At 36.2% G+C, this 21,102-nt stretch overlaps 1 protein-coding gene across 1 annotated transcript in view; it reads right to left on the bottom strand.

Moving 5' to 3' along the window:
• Positions 1–248: 248 nt before the first annotated feature.
• LOC116583220 overlaps positions 249–21,102 on the bottom strand; it is a 258,959-nt gene continuing 238,105 nt past the window's right edge. The window contains exons 12-15 of the mRNA XM_032331251.1: positions 19,278–19,367; positions 7,999–9,171; positions 6,639–6,705; positions 249–533 (exon numbers count right to left, since the gene is read on the bottom strand). Of these exons, the coding sequence (XP_032187142.1) occupies positions 488–533; positions 6,639–6,705; positions 7,999–9,171; positions 19,278–19,367 (1,376 nt within the window). The 3' untranslated portion in view covers positions 249–487. The remainder of the gene's footprint in view (positions 534–6,638; positions 6,706–7,998; positions 9,172–19,277; positions 19,368–21,102) is intronic.

Below are 21,102 nucleotides of genomic sequence, written 5' to 3'. Positions count from 1 at the left end.
CACAATTTTAAAAACATCTGTCAGATTTTTTAAAACATCTGTCAGATTTTTTAAGTGACTATTACAATATTAAAATCATGTCATAAAATTTCTTCAAAGTTAAGACAATCTTCTTCTGGAGACAGAGACTTACACAAAAGAAAGAGAGAACTTCTAGCTGGAAAATCTGACTGCACTTTTTAGTCATTAACAACGCAAAATATTTTTTTATGATGGCTAGAAAGGACCACAATGTGTCCTTTCCCTAACTTCAGAGTCTGCCAGAAGCAAATAAGATGAACGGGGCAGTTGTAACATGGCATTTTGAAACAACATTCTTGGTCTCATGGACAATAAAGACAAGGTCATGTAATGAGGAAGGGATAAGAGAATAAACATATAATAAACATTTCTCAGGGATCTCTGCAAGTTTTGAAGTTATTTGCTCATATCCTCAAAACCTTCTTGGTTGTGCCTTTGTCTTTTCCATCTCAAGGTATTCTTTTCACTAATCAAGGGTCAAGGTTTTGTCTGCTACCTGTCTGGAGGTTGAGCTGCAACAACAGGATAAAAAGAAACTTGGGAGTTAAAAGCTGTAATGAAAAGAAAATAATATTTTTCTCCATAGACTATTTTAAATAGATTATGTAATATAAAACATAGATATCATGATCCTTCAAAGCTTCAAACCCATGTTCAAAAAACTACTGTGATCACCTTATAATCACAAGTATAATAATGTCTCTTAAAATACTAAGATGAAACTATGGTAGTGTTCATTTTGTAACCTAGGAGTCTGCTAACATTAGGTTAGCACAATATTTATTATACTTGACACCTTTAATTATATGTTATTTTCAATATATAAAATTGACTTAAAATTTTTCATTATAGGCTCTGATTTTTTTTCTCACTTGGTAGCTGTGTGATCACAAAAAGGTCACTTGACTATATAACATAGTCCTCACCTATAAAATAGGGTAACAGGGAAAATTATGTAACTTCATAGACTTGTTGAGAGGTTTAAATGAACTACTACACGTAAAACTCAAGAATGCATGTCAAATAGTAAGTGCTACTAAATCTTGGTTATGAAATGGCTGCCTGGATATTTATACTGAAGTTTATTTTTATGTGTTTTCTAATTCCAACATTGCTCTATTACTAATCTTTTGTTATGTCATATCATATTCCATTTGTATACTATATTCAAGAGTAGTACAAAGCCATGAAAACAATCATACTGAGAACTGAATTTTCTGGACCTTTTGCTTAAAACTCTCACAGTTAGCAATCTTATTCTGATTTAGAGCCTTTTGCAACTATCTAGAAATTGTCTTTTCAGGGCCTAGAATAAAGTTTTGTTTGCCTCATTATCTATTACTGTGTAGTCAGGTAAGATGAACTATGCTCCTTGGCTGTGGTCCCTGTCCATTTGTGGTATAATATTTATGTGATGAAATAAGGTAGTGCTGGTGCTTGTTTCTTCTATTATTTCTACTTCACTTACTACTTGATTGGTCATCTTTTTATTGAGGAAGTACCAAGATAATAAGTATGAACAACCAGATTGTTCCTAACTTCTTATAAAACAATCAGTTATTTAAAAAAAAACCCAAATCAGTTATTTGTAATAAAAACGATCTTATTATTAAAATTTCCATGAAAACTCAGATGGCTATGGTCCTCAAAGTAACCCCAAAGCATAAAAAGTTATCAACTGTGTGTGTGCATGTGTATGTGTACGCACACACGAGTGTTGGTATAGGTTCTCTGTGAAAGGGTAAAAATGAGGTGGTAGCAGATACATTAGCAGATAAACTTTTAAAAGTCAGCAATCAGGAAGCACACTTAGCTGGGCAGCTTGAAAGCTTGGTTACTTCCTAAATGGGGTTAGTATGTTAGGGTGTTTGAATGACCTCAGAATGGGAAAATCAGATGCTGGTGGTGAATAAGTGAAAATTTGTTAATACAGGGTGCTTATATTCTTGTTAGAAACTTTGAAGTCTGCAGTTGTGTGTGTGTGTGTGTGTGTGTGTGTGTGTGTGTGTGATGAGATAAGGGTAGGTTAGGAAGTACAAAGGATGGCATAGAAGAAATATTTTTCTTTTACAAATGGACTTGGACAAGCCAGAACATATGGGGATTCAATGATATGCTGAAAGAGTAAAGATTACTTCAATCATATTTATTATTCCACAATATCCCTCCTTTTCCATATAACATTATTTCCTTTGTCTTCACCTCCAATATAATCATCTCTTGCTACTACCTTCTTATCCACGTTCTTCATTTTATTGAGGGACTCTATTACACTGAATCAACAGTTTCTATCCCATAAACATTCTACTTAATGAATCCAAGTATCTATAGAAGTGGATTGGTTGACATGCCTCATGAGAGACAAAACCTGAAATTTCATACCTTGCTTATTTAATCATTTTGCATTTATTGTCTTTGATACTCAATACATCCAAACTGAGACTTAAATATTTTGGAAAATGTAGTTTAATAATTGTCCCTCAAGTAGAAGATGAAATAAATTCAGACACAGCTTCTTCAGTTTTTTTCAAGCCTGGATCACGGCAGACTGCACAGATCCTATAGCTGTTGAATGCACATCTACCCTGGTGTCATTGTAGCAAACATTTCTGAGATTTGAAAATCCAGTGAAATCTCCTTTTTGAGAATAAAATGTCTCTTTAGTCAATTATTTAAGATTTATGATGTTGAGTGGTAGTCTTAAAGTTCTCCTAAGTTAGTCTCTACCAATTTTTGGACTCAAGTTGATTTGGTCTGTTTTATTCTATCTGTCCAGATAAAATGCATCATTGATCCTTACATTTGAGGGGGCAGGGCCAAAGGCCCTTGAGGCATAAGGGAAAATACATAATTTTGAAATTCCTTCAGAAAGAAGGTCATTTGCACAGATTTTCTGCAGTAGGGACAGTAATAAGGTGCAATTTACTTTGAGCTTGGAGTAACTGGTTTTCCTTTGGATTGCTCACCGAGGTCATTATAAGTTTGTGGTTGGCTCAGAAAACTATACATGGTGTCCATAAAGAAAGAAGGCTGAATTCAATCTGAGACTTTGATCTTGTAGCAAATCACCAATTGTTTTTTTCCCCAAACTATTCAAAGAACAATGGGCAGTTCACATGGCTAGCAGGAAGAACTTTTGTATTTACTCAATATTATTTATTTAGTTACATTGAGTTTGAGATCTTTTACTAATTAACTTCAAAGGAGGTTCCAACTCAGTTCACTGTATTTCAATTAAACACTTTCAGGACCCTATCTTATCTAACAACAAATCCAGCAATAGGATATCATGGAAGCAGCTCAGTATTAAAAAGAAATATGAACAAATTGATATATAAAGGAGTGACTTTATTGGAAAGGTTTGGTGCACAGATGACCTAAGTAAAGCAGTTTAATAATTAACATACCTTGAGCAAGTTGCTAGGAGATGGTTTACTGTATCTTAGATTGAAAATCCCCAGAAAACATGTCTCCCACTGACAAAACACAGCATATCCCTAAAAAGCTAGAAAGAGAAAAACTGTTTATCTGGATGTAAACATATTTAATTAAGAAACTACAAGACAGGACATTGCTTTGATTATCTGGATTATGTGAGTACTATATACCTAAATATGCCTAAAGGTTAGGTTTATCTAAGATTTATTTCAATGAATATTAAGAAGAGTTAAACCTGTTCATGTATTTTAATGGCTCTATGATCAGGATGAAAGTGATATATTGGGAGCCCCTGGGTGGCTCAGTGGGTTAAGCCTCTGCCTTCGGCCTAAGTCATGATTGCAGAGTCTTGGGATCGAGCCCCACATTGGGCTATCTGCTCAGCAGGGAGGCTGCTTCTCTCTCTCTCTCTCTCTCTCTCTCTCTCTCTCTGCCTTCCTCTCTGCCTACTTGTGATCTCGCTGTCAAATAAATAAATAAAATCTTTTTTTTTTAAGTGATACATTGGGTCAATCATTTTGAAATGAAAATATGAAAACTTCTGGCCACTCCAGTTAATCCACTCTGATGATATTATGCTACAAATTTAGCCTCTTCTGAACCAAGGATTATCTGTAGGCTTCCTCAAAGATACAAGAATTTATAAACAAAAGCATTTTTGTTGGTCAATTTAGGAGCAATTAACAAAGATACTAATTTAAGAGAACTTTGGCGCAAAAAGCATGACACATTTGATTGGTATGTTCAGACATCTGTCACACTAAGAAGACCTATATAATTCTATTTATAAAACTGGTTATAATAGACTATCCTATATGAAAATTTCCTTCAATATCACTACTGAATCATCTTTGTTTTTTAAAAAATTCTACCATAAATCACAAGATGACACCTTCTTTGAATGGCCTTAATGCAATTTTTCTTAAGTACACTGCAATCTGTCAAGTACTTGAACTAATTATATCTTTGAGTAAAATTTTTATCAATAAAAACAATTTTCAAAGTTTGAGAAAGATAAGGTATTACTTTTATCTGTTCTATATGGAATCATATTGTTTTTCAGAATTGTAAATAACCTCTAGGTAACTTATTAAATGATACCAGGGTCTTAGTAATATAGTTCTAAAACCATAATCCATGGAAGTGAATGTTAACCTTCACAAAAAGGAAGATAATTTCAGGAGTTAAGATCTGTTGGGTTATTTCTGAAAAGTGCAACACAGTGTAATAATTAATACACCCATATTTCCAACTACTCTAATACATTGGTGACCTGTGATCTGAACAACCAAAATGTTTTCTAACCTTTCTAGAAACTCAGTGAGATGCCATTTTATTTGTTTTCATATAGCTTCTATCCTCAAATAGGCATTTGTTTTCCTATTAAGTGGGCTAAAAGCACCTTAAAGGGCACTTTATTTCTCATTTTGCATAATTTTGAAGACCTCTACACTGTTTAATTATTAAATGCCTATTGAAATAATGAATGAAGATGATACAAATGACTTGACTAAATGTTCTGATGTTAATTAAGTTGGTTGTTGGGTTCATTTGTGGTTAGTAGAAAAATTTTAAAGGGAGCTTCTCTTCTTAAATTGTTTTAATGGGGAAAGTACCTGTGTTTCCCTATTGTAGTTGTTTATGATGGAAATATGGACAAGGATGTAATAAACCAGGAAAAATGTGGAAGCTCTGAAGGAAGGAAATCACCCATTCTTCTAGAAGAATGTTTTGTTTGTGTATCCTCCATTAAAAAAAAAAATGTTTTAGGGGGAAGGAGAGAAATGCCCTACTTTGCAGGTAGTTTTCATCTAAAATTAACATGATACGTTTTACATACCCAAACTTAGGAAATATAGTTGTTATATACTAGGACTCTAACAGCAAAATATTCCTTAACTAGTAAACTAAAACTTATGATAACCATATTTTCATTCATCCCAAAACACCAAATCCATAAAATAAACATATTTTTAAAGTTTTCATACTACTGCAAAAGTTCATTTTGTATAAAACAACTGGGAGAAATTTCTCTTTTTTCTAATGTTGTGGTTTGTATTTTAGCAATATTATTTTTATTACTTGTAATGACATTACCTTAAAACTTACATAAGGCAGAGCTATAAAACTATACTAGGTATTTACAACTGTCTCCAGAGAGATGGTTCTTTTGGGAAAATCATGAAATTGTTCTTTATTAAAGTAAAAGCTTTGGAGAGATGCCTATTTTGTACTTTAATTTTGGCTATATATGCCATATATATATATATATGTGTGTGTGTGTGTGTGTGTATATATGTACATATATATATATACACATTCAATTACACATTGAATATATATATATTCAATTACACATTCTAGTAGAAAACAAAGTAATTTTTTAAGTTGCACATTTATCCACACAAACACTAAAATCTAAATATATTTGTTTACCATGTCTAATGAAGAATAACAAAAATAAAATTCAATGTGTACCAACTTGACTATGTCTCAATGACAGTATGGTGGTAAAATTTCATCAAAAAGAGTATTACTTGATTCTGTAAAAAATAGTCTTCCAAAATTTAGAAATCCTAGTTTGTGCATGCAATTCAGAGTGCTAGAAGAAACATTTAATATAATTTTTAGGAGATAGAAGAAAAAAGCAAATTTTAAGTCAAGAGTAGAAAAAGTTTAGGCTTCTTTGCTCCTTAATATTATGTTGTCAAATTCATTAAAATTCTATTTATTTAATGAGAAACTAGGATATAATAGTTATATCTGCTTTTTCCAGCTTCATTATAAAATGGGATTTTGGGAAATAATAGTTTCAAATGTCTTTATTCATGGTATTTAAAGTTCATTCAACTTTGCTCTCTCTGCAAATAGAGAGAAGAAACAAGTGCTTGGCCATTGTACCCTTGATGGAGGTAGTGAATGAGCCAGCCACTGCACAATCAAGGCCATTTTTCTATTTACAAGCTGTATAGCAGATGGTTCTTTCAAATAGAAAACTGTGCTGCTGGCTACCAGGGTCAATAAAGAAGTAATACCGGACATCTTATCTCCTCTCTTCCATGGATTGCATACTCAAATAAATTTTAAAAAGGAAGTTTTTTAGTCATGTTCAATGACCTAACACTTTGAATTATAATAAATGGAGAAGAAATTTAAAGTCTACATTTATATAAACTTACCTTAAAAAATGATTCACAGCACCTGATGATACAGCAAACTTCACAACATTTGGTGGTTCAGCTTCTACTATAATGTCAAAACCAAGGAATGGAATATGTGAATTGGAGTGAAAGTTTAAATTGGTAGGATCCTTGATAACAATGTAATTCTGGATCTTTGAGAAATCTTTTAAAAAGCCAGATTCCTTGGCATCAAGGACATCCTTGGACTCAGTAGTATACTTAAGGCTAACAGAATCCATGGAGCCAGTAGTGTCTTTGAGGCAGGCACCAAATTCGTGGTTATCAAAAATTGTATAATTTGTACTAAGCTTAGATGGATCAGAAAATTCAAAGGTGGTCAAATTTCCAGCTGTGGAAATATAGTTTGTGCTGGCAGCAAAAGTGGGGTAGTTACCATTAACAATATTGGGAATGGAGAAACTGGCACTGATATCCAATTCAGGCTCAGAGAGATTATTAATATTGCTAGTATTGGTAAAATTATGAACATTATGGATATTTATGGCATCATCATTTGTGTTGGTGACAAGATTGGATCCAAAGACATGAGTTAATCTAAGGTCATGGTTAGTGCCTGAGGCACAGGTGGTGCCAGGAGTATAGCTAGGGTTAATAGCACCACTACAACTGGTTGTATTGCTAGTGTCAATGGCATTGACAGTGGTAGCTGTAGAGCTAGGTTTGGCAGCATAACTGTTTCTAGCAATATAGTTGACACTGGGTAGGAGGCTAGCATTTACTGCATGGATGAATCCTGAGACACAGTCAAGATCTGAGTCACAGTTTGGGACAGCTGTATAGTTGTGGTCAGTAGCAATGGTGGGTTTTGTATCATACCTGGAATCAGCATACTTGTTAGACCTAATTGCACTACTTTGACTTGTAGTATTACTAGGCCTGAGATTAGAGTTAGAGCCAGGGTCTATTTTAAAGTCAGGGCCATTGTTATTGGGGCCAGGACAACTGATGTTGGGGCCAGAGTCATTGTTAATGGACTCAGGGCAGTTGGGGCCTGATCGGATATTTTGAGGGTCAGAGGCATTGTTTTGGGAGCCAGATCTATTGATTTTAGAACCAGGTCTGTTGTTGAAGCCAGCACCATTAATGGAATCAGAAGTGTAGTCCAGGCCAGTTCCATTTTGGAACCCAGAAGTATAGTTTGTATTAAGACCATTGTTGCTATTAGCAGTACATTCTGGATCAACACCACTGTTTAGGCCAGAGGTACTGTCTGAATTATTGGTGTGTTTTTTCCCATCAGAATCTGTGCTATATTTGGAGTTAACATCATTGTTAGTGGAATTATCAAGGTTAGAGTCATGTTCACTGTTAGAATCAGTTCCATTGTTAGAATCACCATCACTGTTGGAATCAGCTCCACTTGTAGGGTCAACATCACCACTGGGATCAGATCCATTGTCTGTGTCTGCATCTTTTTCAGCATTGCTATCTTTGGGATCACTGTCATCAGGGTCAGACTTATCTTTGGGATCTTTCTTATCTTTGGTGTTGTCATCCTCAGAATCTACTTCATCTTCAGGATCTCTTTCATTTTCAGAGTCTGTCTCTTCTTCATGGTCTGTCTCATCTTTAAGAGGCTTCTCTTTGGCATTGGCCTTAATGTTGAGATTTCCAGCACTCATTAATTTAATTTCATTGTCAGGATTGACCTCATTTTCAATTTTAGTGGTAAGGTTAAACTTGCCCTCATTTTCAAGGCCAGGAACATTGCTGGTGTCAGTAACACTGTCTGAGCCAGGGGTACTATGGTAGCCCAGGGTATTTTGAGGATTCATGGGAAAGGTACTGGTAACAGTAGAGCCTATGAGATTTTGAAGAGCTGAGCAACTTTCACAATGTAAATAAGAAGTTGAACCCAAGGAATATTTAGAATCCTCTCGATGTAAAGGACAGTGGATGCCCACAGGATGTTTAGGATCCAGGGATCGAGATAAAGGGCTATTCCGAGAAGTCTTACGATGTCTAATAGATTTGGGGCTCAGAGAATATTTAGAATCCAAGGGAATTTGGAGATGTAAAGTATAGTCACGGTCTGAATCATCATCAGAATTTACAAGACATTTATGAAAAGAATTATTGATTTCCACGAAACATTTGGAACATATAGGAGCTCCAGTGTCCAAAGAATATGTGTTGTTTCTGTGAGTCTTGGGGCATACATCAGGCCAAGAGCTCATGGACACAGGATGGCAGAGAGATGCTAAGTCTTCAGAGGTATAATCTTCAACATTTAAAGGAGGAATAGGATTCATTTGAGACTGGGAACTCTGAAAACTTTGTGGGAATCTGTAGTCCTTGCAATGAATTTTACATACTGAAGTTTTGTGCCTGACATTTCTGTGATGCTTGGTATCCATGACTATGTTTGGAATTGGAGAAAGGCTGTGTCTGTGCTTTTGCTTTAACTTTTCCTGTGATTTTTGCTTGTCACTGAACTTTGGAGATACCTCTTTAGATCTCACACTCTTGTCACCACTCAGATATTTTACAAGTTGAATTCTGGATACTGCTAGAAAGAGAAGAATAAAACATGAGCAAGAATAACAAAAAATATAATAAAGTTTTACTTTGGCATTCACAATAGAACACAAGTCTGGGCTAAGGAAAAAAATACCATTTCTTTTGATAGATTATTACTATTTGATATTTCAAAAGGAGGCCATGATCCTAAATTTTCTTCTGTCCTCTAGAGCTTATTAAGACATAAAAAATGAAAGGTGGTCATTTATCTTATATTTCTATACCAGATTCATAAATCTTATACTTTAGGAGATAAATCATTTAATAATAATTCATTGGCAGAATGAGGGGCAAGATGGTGGAGGAGTAGGAGACCCTATTTCAACTGGTGTCTACCAGAGCACTCTGAACACCCATGAAATCAGCCTGAGATGTAAGATTATACACTTCTGGATCTCTACAGGGGCAGAGGATCATCAGTGGAGAGGTACAGAGTAGCTGGGAGTGCACAGATTGATATTGGAGGATAAACAGAAGGGTGAGGGAGCCACCAGAAGCAACCCATTGGAAAGTAATACTCCAGTGCAAAAGTGCCTTGTGCTTGGGGACCAGCATTAGCTTGGAGACTGGTGGATGAGAAACAGGAAGGGATTAATAATAGCACTCAAACAGAAGAAAGAGATGTAAGGAACAATTGTTGGGATTGGACGACTCCAGGCATGAACTTAAGCCCACGGTCCCAGGATGGCCATAGCCAATACCCTCCTGCACCTGAGAAAGCCCAGCAGGGGCTGCAGTTAGCAGTCACTGGGTCCGCGGCCACCACAGCTATCTCAGTTGCCTCCACTGCCATTGGGGCTGAGTGTACTCAGTATGGACATGGGCTCCAGACAGCAGTGTCAGAAACAGCAGACACCAGGACCAGGCTTGCCCAGACCAGTATCTCTCACGATTTTGGTAGCATGGGGGTACAGAGACAAGTGCAGGCCTTGGGCAACCACTGAGACAGTGGCTGGGGGTGCACATCGCCTGTGGGAGATTGATGGCTCAGCGGAGTTCGCAGAGGGGAAATCTGTGTGTTCTGGACCATCCAGAGAGGAGCAGACTATGGCTTCTTTCTGAGGAGGAGGTCTGGGTGTGGACAGCTTACTTTGCTCTGACCCTCCAAAAAGGCACAAAAAGACATAAAAGGACAAAAACATCCAGAGAACAAAAGCCTGAAAAACCAGTTTCCACAGAGCCCAGCTCTGTGATAGGGGGTAGGGCAACTCAGCCCAAGCAAGACTGACTGAAAAACAACGAGGCAGTCCCCTTCCCTAGAAGACAAGCCAAAAGAACAAGAGGAAAACAATCACAGGGTCCCCATAAAACTTTAAAACCCCAGCATCAGGGGAGAACACTACATTAAGCTCCCAGTATTGCCCCACAGCCTGTATATTTCATAGTTACAAATTTTCTCTTTTTAAAAATTTGCTCTCATGATTCTCATTCTTTTATTTTTGTAACCTACTTAACATTTCAACTGGATGTTTAAAACAACATATTCCATAGCAACTTTTTAACTTGAACTCTTTTCATACAGAGACTTTTGTTTATTTTTCCTTTTATATGTATAGCTATAAGTTCAAGGTAGTCCTTTTCCCCTATTCAATACTACCTGTATCTATCTATCTATCTATCTATCTACACCAGTTTTAATCTCCCTGTATCTCTGGCAAGTTGAGTCCTCTAACAAAGATAACAAGGTGCACCCAAGAAAAACTGAAATAATCTACCTTGCCCACATCGAGGGTTTATAACCACTTTCCCGTCTTACTCTTTTGTCAGTGTTTCTGTGTGTTTGTTTTTGTTTTTGAACCTTATAAATCTTATTCTTGGGATTCATTTGGCTGGGCTTTTCCCTTTTCTTTTTCTTTTGTTGGTCTTTTTGTTTGTTCTTCTTTTTTTTTTTTTTGTACCTTATAAATCTTATTGTTGGGGCTCATTTTGGCTTTTTTTCTCTCTTTTTTCTTTTTTCCCTCCTTTTGGTGGTGAATTCCAATTGCTCCAAAACTTTCCAGGGTTCATCTTGCCCGGATCGTGCTTGGTATTTTCAGCTATACGTCCTCTCAACCACCTCTCATCAGAATGACTAGGAGGAAGCACACTCAACAGAGGAAAGTTTCAGAGACTGTGACCTCTGCCGAGAACTATTATATATGGATATAAATAATATGTTGGAAACAGAAACCAGGGTTAACAGTTATCTAGACAATGGCTAGGTCAGAGAAAACCATTAGTGGCAACATAGAATCTCTAAGGGCGGAAGTGAGAGCTAATCTAGCAGAATTTGGAAATGTTATCAATAAAATCCAATCTAATCTAAATACTCTAACAGCTGGGGTAAATGAAGCAGAAGTTTGAATTAGTGGTCTAGAAGACAAACTAATAGAAAAGAATGATTGAGAGAAGGCTGGAACAAACAGATTGGAAGTCATGAAAACAGCATTGGAGAAATAAAGGATGCCATGAAACCTTCCAGTGTCAGAATTATTGGGATACCTGATGGGTGGAGAGAAAGAGAGGACTAGAAGACAAAGTTGAGCAAATCTTAGATGAGAATTTTCTTAATCTGGGGAACAGAACAAATGTTCATATCCTAGAGGCAGAGAGGGCACCCCCCAAGATCAATGAGGGTAGAAAGACCTCCAGACATATAATTGTGAAATTCATGAATCATAAATTCAGAGAAAATGTCTTAAGGCACTAGGGGGAAGAGATTCCTTACATAGAGAGGGAGGAACATAAGAATAACATCAGACCTGTCTACAGAAACCTGGCAAGCCAGAAAGGGCTGGCAAGAGATATTCAGGGCACTAAATGAGAAGAACACGCAGCCAAGAACAGATAGCCTTGCAGTTATCTGGCAAGGCTGACATTCAGAATGGATGGAGAGACATCCTTGTCGTGTTCCTGTCTCAAAGAGAAGGCTGTCAGTTTTTCCCCATTGAGGTTGATATTCACTGTGGATCTTCATAGACAGATTTCATGAAGTTGAGGAATGTTCCCTCTATCCCTATACTCTGAATCATTTTAATCAGGAATGGATGCTATATCCTGTCAAATGCTTTTTCTGCATCAATTGAAAGGACCATGTTATTTCAAGGTTCTTCTCTCTTCTCTTATTGATTTGTTCTATCATACTGATTGATTTGTGAATGTTGAACCACCCTTGCATCCCATGGATAAATCCTACCTGGTCATGGTGATAAAGAACTTCTAAGGCTGGAAAAGACTAAAAAATTATGTGACTACCAAGCTGGCATTACAAGAAATATTAAAGGGGGGTTCTATAAAAGAAGAAAGAACCCAAGAGTGACATAGAACAGAAATTTACAGAGACAATCAATAGAAACAAGGACTTCACAGGCAACATGTCAATAAAAACTTATCTTTCAATAATCCCTCTCAATGTGAATGACTTAAATGCTCCCATAAAACAGCACAGGGTTGCAGACTGTATAAAAAGATAGAACCCATCCATATGCTGTTTACAAGAAACACATTTTGAACCTAAATATACTATCCAAAGCAACCTATACATTTAATGTAATCCTTATCAAAATACCAACAATATTTTCCACAGAGCAAGAACAAACAATCCTAAAGTTTATATGAAACCAAAGAAGATGCCAACTAGTCAAAGCAATCTTGAAAAAGAAAAGCAAAGCTGGAGGCATCACAATTCCGGACGTTAAGTTATTTTACAAAGCTGTAGTGATCAGAACAGTAAGGTATTGGCACAAAAACAGGCACATAGTTCAATGGAAAAGAAGAGAAAACCCAGAAATGAACCCACATTTATATGGTCAATTAATATTCAAGAAAACAGGAAAGAATATCCAATGGAAAAAAGACAGTCTCTTCAACAGATGGTGTTGAGAAAACTGGACAGCAACATGCAAAAGATTGAAACTGGACAACATTTTTACACTATACAAAAAACAAAATCAAAATGGATAAAAGACCTGAATGTGAGACAGGAAACTATGAAAATTCTAGAGTGGAACACAGGCAGTAACTTCTTTGACACTACCTGTAGGAAGTTTTTTTTCTAGCTATGTCCCCAGAGGCAAGGGAAATAAAAGCAAAAATAAACTATTGGGACATCATCAAAATAAAGAACTTTTGTACAGGAAGGAAACAATCAACTCAATTAAAAGGCAACCTACTGAATAGGAGAAAATATTTACAAATGATATACTCAATAAAGTGTTAATATCCAAAATATATAAAGAATTTATAAAACTCAACAAACAAAAAAATCAAATAATCCAGTTAATAAATGGGCAGAAGACATGAAGAGATATTTCTCCAAAGATGACATATAGATGGCTAAAAGACACATGAAAAATGCTCAATATCACTCATTATGAGGGAAATACAAGCCAAACCTATAATGAGATATCACTTTACACCTGTCATGATGGCTAAAATTAACAACACAGGAAGCAACAGGTGTTGGAGACAATGTGGATAAAGGGGAACCTTCTTACATTGTGGTAATGCAAACTGGTGCAGCCATTCTGGAAAACAGTATGGAGTTTCCTCAAAAAGTTAAACGTAGAACTACCCTATGATCTAGCAATTACACTACTAGAAATTTAACCAAAGGATATGAAAATACTAATTCGAAGGGGCACATTCTCCCTGAGATTTATAGCAGCATTATTGTTATAGCAGCATTATTATAGCAGTAGTATTTTTATAACAATAGCCAAATTATGGAAATAGCCCAAATGTCCAATGATTGACGAATGAATACAGAAGATGTGGGGGGTGTGTGTGTATATGAATATTATTCAGCCATAAAAGAGAATGATATCTTGCCATTTTCAACAATATGGATGGAACTAGAGAGTATAATGTTAACTAAGTCAGTTGAAGAAAGACAAATGCCATATGATTTTACTCACGTATGGAATTTAAGAAACAAAACAGAGGAACTTACTGAAAAAAACAGCAAGCCAGAAGACACTTATACCTAAGGAGAACAAACTAAACATTACTGGAGAGGAGGCAGATGAGGAGAAGATTAAATGTTTGAGGGGTATTAAGGAAGGCACTTGTGATGAACACTGGGTGTTGTATGTAAGTGATGAGTCACTAAATTTTATATCTGAAAGTAATATTACACTGTATGTTAACTAACTGGAATTTAAATAAAAAACTTGAAAAAAATCAATTTTATTTCTATATACTTGCAATGAAGAATATTTGAATAAAATTAAAAATTCCATTTATAATAGCATTAAAAATTAAAAATTTCCAACAAATTTAATAAAATATGTTCAAAAACCATACTTTAAAAAGTATAAAACATTATTGAAAGAAATTTTTAAAGGATCTAAATTAATGGGAAACATTCCATGTTTGTGGATCAGAAGACTTAATATTGTTAAATGGTAATACTTTACAAATTAATCTACAGATCAACACAATCTCTATCAGAATTTCACTTGACTGTGATTGTAATGGACCTAACATAGCCAAAACAGTCCTAAAAAAGAACAAAGTAGGAGTATATATACTTCCAGGTTTCAAAACACATTATAAAGCAAAGGTAAGACAGTGTGGTAATGGCACAAAGACAGGCCTACAGATCAAGGGACTAAAACTGAGATCCAGAAATAAAACCATGGATTTTTGACAAGGAGCCAGTACATTCCATGGAGAAAAATAGTCTCTTCAACAAGTGGTATTGAGTCAAATGGACAATCACATGCAAAAGAATTAATTGTTCCCTCACATCACACCATAGAGAAAAACTAACTCAAAATGCATGAAATAACTAAACATAAGAACTAAAAGCATAAAATTATTAGAAATTAATATAGCTATAAATCTTCACAATCTTGGATTGGGCAAATGATTCTTAGATATGACACCCAAATTATGAGCAGGAAAAGGAAAACAATAATTTGGTCTACATTAAAGTTTAAAAGTTTTGTATTGCAAAGGACACCATCAAAAACTAAAAAGAAAATCCAAAGAATGGTCTAACATATTTGCAAATTATATATATGATAAAAAACATGTATTTAGCATATATAAAGAATTCCTATAACTCAAAAACAAAAAATAATAAAATATAAGAGTACAAAGGAGAAACTAAATACACATTTATCCAAGGAAGATGTACACTGGTCAAAAAGCACATAAAAATATGATCAACATTATTAGTCATTAGAAAAATATAAATCAATATAATCAATGAAATAAGATTTCATACCAACTGGAATGGCTAAAATTTAAAGTCAATATGGCACCTGGGTGGCTCAGTTGGTTAAGTGTCTGATTTCAGTGTGATTTCAGCTTAAGTCATGATTTGAGGGTCATGAGAGCAAGCCCCATGTCCACCTATGTGCCCAGCATAGAGTCTACTTGAGATGCTCTCTCTGCTTCTCCCTCTGCCTCCCCCCATTCATGTATGTTATAACTAAATAAATATTTTTTTAAAAGTCAGATAGTGAAAAGTGTTTACAAGGATGTGGAGAAATAGGAATCCTCATAAAATGATGGTGGAAGTATAAATTTATATTGTAATTTTGGAAAACAGCTTAGCAATTCTTCAAGCAATTAAACATGTAGTAACCATGTAATTCAGCAATTCCTCTCCTATGCATATATTTAAGAGAAATGAAAACATGCTACTTTATAGATTAACCTTGAAACCATTATACTAATTGATTGAATGCAGTTTCACAGGGTCATGTTTCATATTATTCCACTCATATAAAAGGTCCAGGATAGGGAAATCTATAGAGACAAAGCATATTAGTGGTTCCTTAGGGCTAGGGGGAATGGGAAGGGTAGGCAGATGAGAACTAGAGGGTACAGGGTTATCTTTTATGGTGATAAATTTTTTCCAAAGGGACTGTTGTGATGATTGCACGTATCTGTGAGTATACTTAAAAACCACTGAATTAGAGCTACATTTTTGGGGCGCCTGGGGGGCTCAGTGGGTTAAAGCCTCTGCCTTCGGCTCAGATCATGATCCCAGAGTCCTGGGATCAAGCCACATTGGGATCTCTGCTTAGCAGGGAGCCTGCTTCCCTCTCTTTCTCTGCCTACTTGTGATCTCTGTGTGTCAAATAAATAAATAAATTCTTTTTAAAAAATATAAAAAAATTTTAAAAAGGCACTGAATTACATAGTTGAATGGATGAATTATCTCAGGAAGAGATATTTTTCCAAAAAAAAAAAAAAAAAAAAAAAAACCTGCTCTGGATACTGACAAACGAATGAGTTTCCCTAGCACACAGCATCTCATATGTGTTGTTATAACTTGGTGGATAAATTAAATGAATCTTGCATGACTCCACTGGGAAAGGACTCTTGGAACCTTGTACCTAGTTTCTGTTAATTTTCACTCTATGTGCCTTTTCTCATTACTGATTTTATTTTTTTGTATGATATTTTTTTTAATTTATTTTTTTATTTTCAGCATAACAGTATTCATTATTTTTGCACCACACCCAGTGCTCCATGCAATCCGTGCCCTCTATAATACCCACCACCTGGTACCCCGACGTCCCACCCCCCGCCCCTTCAAAATCCTCGGATTGTTTTTCACTGTCCATAGTCTCTCATGGTTCACCTCCCCTTCCAATTTCCCCCAACTCCCTTCTCCTCTGTAACTCCCCATGTCCTCCATGCTACTTTTTATGCTCCACAAATAAGTGAAACCATATGATAATTGACTATCTCTGCTTGACTTATTTCACTCAGCATAATCTCTTCCAGTCCCGTCCATGTTGCTACAAGAGTTGGGTATTCGTCCTTTCTGATGGAGGCATAATACTCCATAGTGTATATGGACCACATCTTCCTTATCCATTCGTCTGTTGAAGGGCATCTTGGTTCTTTCCATAGTTTGGCGACCGTGGCCATTGCTGCTATAAACATTGGGGTACAGATGGCCCTTCTTTTCACTACATCTGTATCTTTGGGGTAAATACCCAGAAGTGCAATGGCAGGGTCACAGGGAAGTTCTATTTTTAATTTCTTGAGGAATCTCCACACTGTCCTCCAAAGAAGCTGAACCAACCTGCATTCCCACCAACAGTGTAAGAGGGTTCCCCTTTCTCCACATCCCCTCCAACACATGTTGTTTCCTGTCTTGTTAATTTTGGCCATTCTAACTGGTGTAAGGTGATATCTCAATGTGGTTTTAATTTGAATCTCCCTGAGGGCTAGTGATGATGAACATTTTTTTCATGTGTCTGATAGCCATTTGTATGTCTTCATTGGAGAAGCCTCTGTTCATATCTTCTGCCCATTTTTTTCTATGATTGCCTGTTTTGTGTGTGTTGAGTTTGAGGAGTTCATTATAGATCCTGGATATTAACCTTTTTTTAAAAAATTTTTTTCAATTTATTTATTTTCAGAAAAACAGTATTCATTATTTTTTCACCACACCCAGTGCTCCATGCAATCCGTGCCCTCTTTAATACCCACCACCTGGTACCCCAACCTCCCACCCCCCCACCACTTCAAACCCCTCAGATTGTTTTTCAGAGTCCATAGTCTCTCATGATTCACCTCCCTTTCCAATTTACCCCAACTCCCTTCTCTTCTCTAATACCCCTTGTCCTCCATGATATTTGTTATGCTCCACAAATAAGTGAAACCATATGATAATTGACTCTCTCTGCTTGACTTATTTCACTCAGCATAATCTCTTCCAGTCCCGTCCATGTTGCTACAAAAGTTGGGTATTCATCCTTTCTGATGGAGGCATAATACTCCATAGTGTATATGGACCACATCTTCCTTATCCATTCGTCCATTGAAGGGCATCTTGGTTCTTTCCACAGTTTGGCGACCGTGACCATTGCTGCTATAAACATTGGGGTACAGATGGCCCTTCTTTTCACGACATCTGTATCCTTGGGGTAAATACCCAGGAGTGCAATGGCAGGGTCATATGGAAGCTCTATTTTTAATTTCTTGAGGAATCTCCACACTGTTCTCCAAAGAGGCTGCACCAACTTGCATTCCCACCAACAGTGGAAGAGGGTTCCCCTTTCTCCACATCCTCTCCAACACATGTTGTTTCCTGTTTTGTTAATTTTGGCCATTCTAACTGGTGTCAGGTGATATCTCAATGTGGTTTCAATTTGAATCTCCCTGAGGGCTAATGATGATGAACATTTTTTCATGTGTCTGATAGCCATTTGTATGTCTTGATTGGAGAAGTGTCTGTTCATATCTTCTGCCCCTTTTTTGATATGTTTGCCTGTTTCATGTGTGTTGAGTTTGAGGAGTTCATTATAGATCCTGGATATCAACCTTTTGTCTGTACTGTCATTTGCAAATATCTTCTCCCATTCCGTGGGTTGCCTCTTTGTTTTTTTGACTGTTTACTTTGCTGTGCAGAAGCTTTTGATTTTGATGAAGTCCCAAAAGTTTATTTTCGCTTTTGTTTCCTTTGCCTTTGGAGACCAACCTTTTGTCTGTACTGTCATTTGCAAATATCTTCTCCCATTCCGTGGGTTGCCTCTTTGTTTTTTTGACTGTTTCCTTTGCTGTGCAGAATATACAGTGGAAAAAAGACAGTGTCTTCAATAAATGGTGCTGGGAAAACTGGACAGCTATATGTAGAAGAATGAACTCGACCATTCTCTTACACCGTACACAAAGATAAACTCAAAATGGATAAAAGACCTCAACGTGAGACAGGAATCCATCAGAATCCTAGAGGAGAACATAGGCAGTAATCTCTTCGATATCAGCCACAGAAACTTCTTTCAAGATATGTCTCCCAAGGCAAAGGAAACAAAAGAGAAAATAAACTTTTGGGACTTCATCAAATTCAAAATCTTCTGCACAGCAAAGGAAACAGTCAAAAAAACAAAGAGGCAACCCATGGAATGGGAGAAGATATTTGCAAATGACAGTACAGACAAAAGGTTGATATTGTATGATCTTTTGCTGTAGAAAATTTTAACCTTGAGTACTACTATATTCCGAGTCCAGTGAATCCTCCTAAAGAATGATTGTGTCTGGATATTTCCTTGGGGATCCCTGATACAATAAATCCTGACTTAAATTTTCCAAATATTGACAGAAAATATATAAAATCCTTAGGCAATTTCCATTGAATATACTCACCTTGGTTATCAATTTGTTGTACAGTATTTTGTTCTTCAGTTTCCTTTCTTTGGCTAAATGGAGGTGACAGGAAAACAGACCTCCAAAAACCTGTTAACATATTAAAAAGACTCCATTATTTTCCAATTCCTAATAAAATAAGATTGTAGAAAGGAAAAGTTTGTATGATTCTGCAGTGAAAAAAATATTTCTGATAATACTATTTTTCTTCAAATATTATATCTGTTAGTAATGGGGATCCTCTTCCCAATTTTCATGGAGTTTATTATAGTAATATTGAAAACTAAGTTAACTATATCCTGCCATAGGGGTGCCTAGGTGGCTCAGTGGGTTCAGCCCCTGACTTAATTTCTCCTCAGGTCATGATCCGTGTTGTGGAATCAAGCCCTGCACTGGGCTCTGTGCTCAGCATGGGGGTTTGCTTGAGATTATCTCTTTCCCTTTGTCTCTGCCCCTCCCCACATACACACACACACACACTCTCTCTCTCTCTCTCTCTCTTCCCCCCCTCTCACTCTCTCAAAATAAATAAAATCTTTTAAAAAATTCTACCATATACTGGTGATATATTTGCCTCATGTAAAAATTCAGCAGATTCTAAGTTCACCTCCTCTAAAAAGTCTGTAGGCAGTTTTTGTCCTAATAAATGAAATACTGGGTGTACAATTGCCTAAGAAGCACCCATTAAGATCATTACTATCGAAAACACAAAAAATGAGTGTTTGTGAGGATGTGAAATGGTATAGGTATTGGAAACCTTGTGCACCGTTAGAGTGAATGTAAAACAGTACAGCCATTATAGAAAACAGAATGGCAAATCCCCCCAAAATAAAAAAAATGTAATTATCATATGATTCAACAATTATTCTTTGATTATATATCCCCCAAATGAAAGCAGGATCTCAAAGAGATGTTTACACACTCATATTCATAGTGGTATTGTTCACAAAAGCCGAAAATGGCAGCTACACAACACCAACATCTATCCAGGGACAGATGAATGGATAAACAAATCTGGTATCTCCACATAATAGAATATTATTTATCCTTAAAAAGGAAGGAAATTCTGACATATGCAACAACATGGATGAATTCAAGGACATTATGCTGATTAAAAGAACGGAGGCAAAAATATTGTACATGAAATAAATACTTATATGAGAAGCTTAGTCAAAATCATAGAGAAAGGAAACAAACCAGCACAGGGGAAAAAAAGAGTGGCGAACCAAGAAACAGACTCTTAACTGCAGAGAACAAACTGATAACTATAAGCAGGAAGTGGATAGGGGGATGGGTTAAATAGGTGATGGGGATTAATAAGTGCACTTGTGATGGGCCCCAGGTGTTGTATGAAGTGTTAAATCACTAAATTGTAATTTAGTGAAATTAATATTACACTGAAACTAATATTATACCATATGTTAGCCAACTGGATCTTAAATAAAAACTTAAAGAAATCATAGAGAAAGGAAGTAGAATGGTGGTTGCTAGGGACTGAGGAAAGAGGGAAATGGGAAGTTACTGTTTAATGGGTATAAAATTTGCTTCACAAGATGAAAAAAGTTCTGGAGACTGGTTGTACAACAATATGAATGTATATGCCATTGAACTGTACACTTTAAAAAAGGTCAAGATGGTAAGTTTTATGTTATGCATAGTTTACCACAATTTTTTTTAATGAAAAAAACAGCTGGGGCACCTGGGAGGCTCAGTGGGTTAAATCTTCTGCCTTTGGTTCAGGTCATAATCTCAGGGTCCTGAGATTGAGCCCCACATTGGGTTCCCTGCTCGGCAGAGAGCCTGCTCCCCTCCCTGCCCCGCCACC

This window comes from Mustela erminea, chromosome X (genome assembly GCF_009829155.1).
Source record: "Mustela erminea isolate mMusErm1 chromosome X, mMusErm1.Pri, whole genome shotgun sequence".
NCBI lineage: Eukaryota > Metazoa > Chordata > Mammalia > Carnivora > Mustelidae > Mustela > Mustela erminea.
This window is presented reverse-complemented; position numbering and strand designations above follow the sequence as displayed.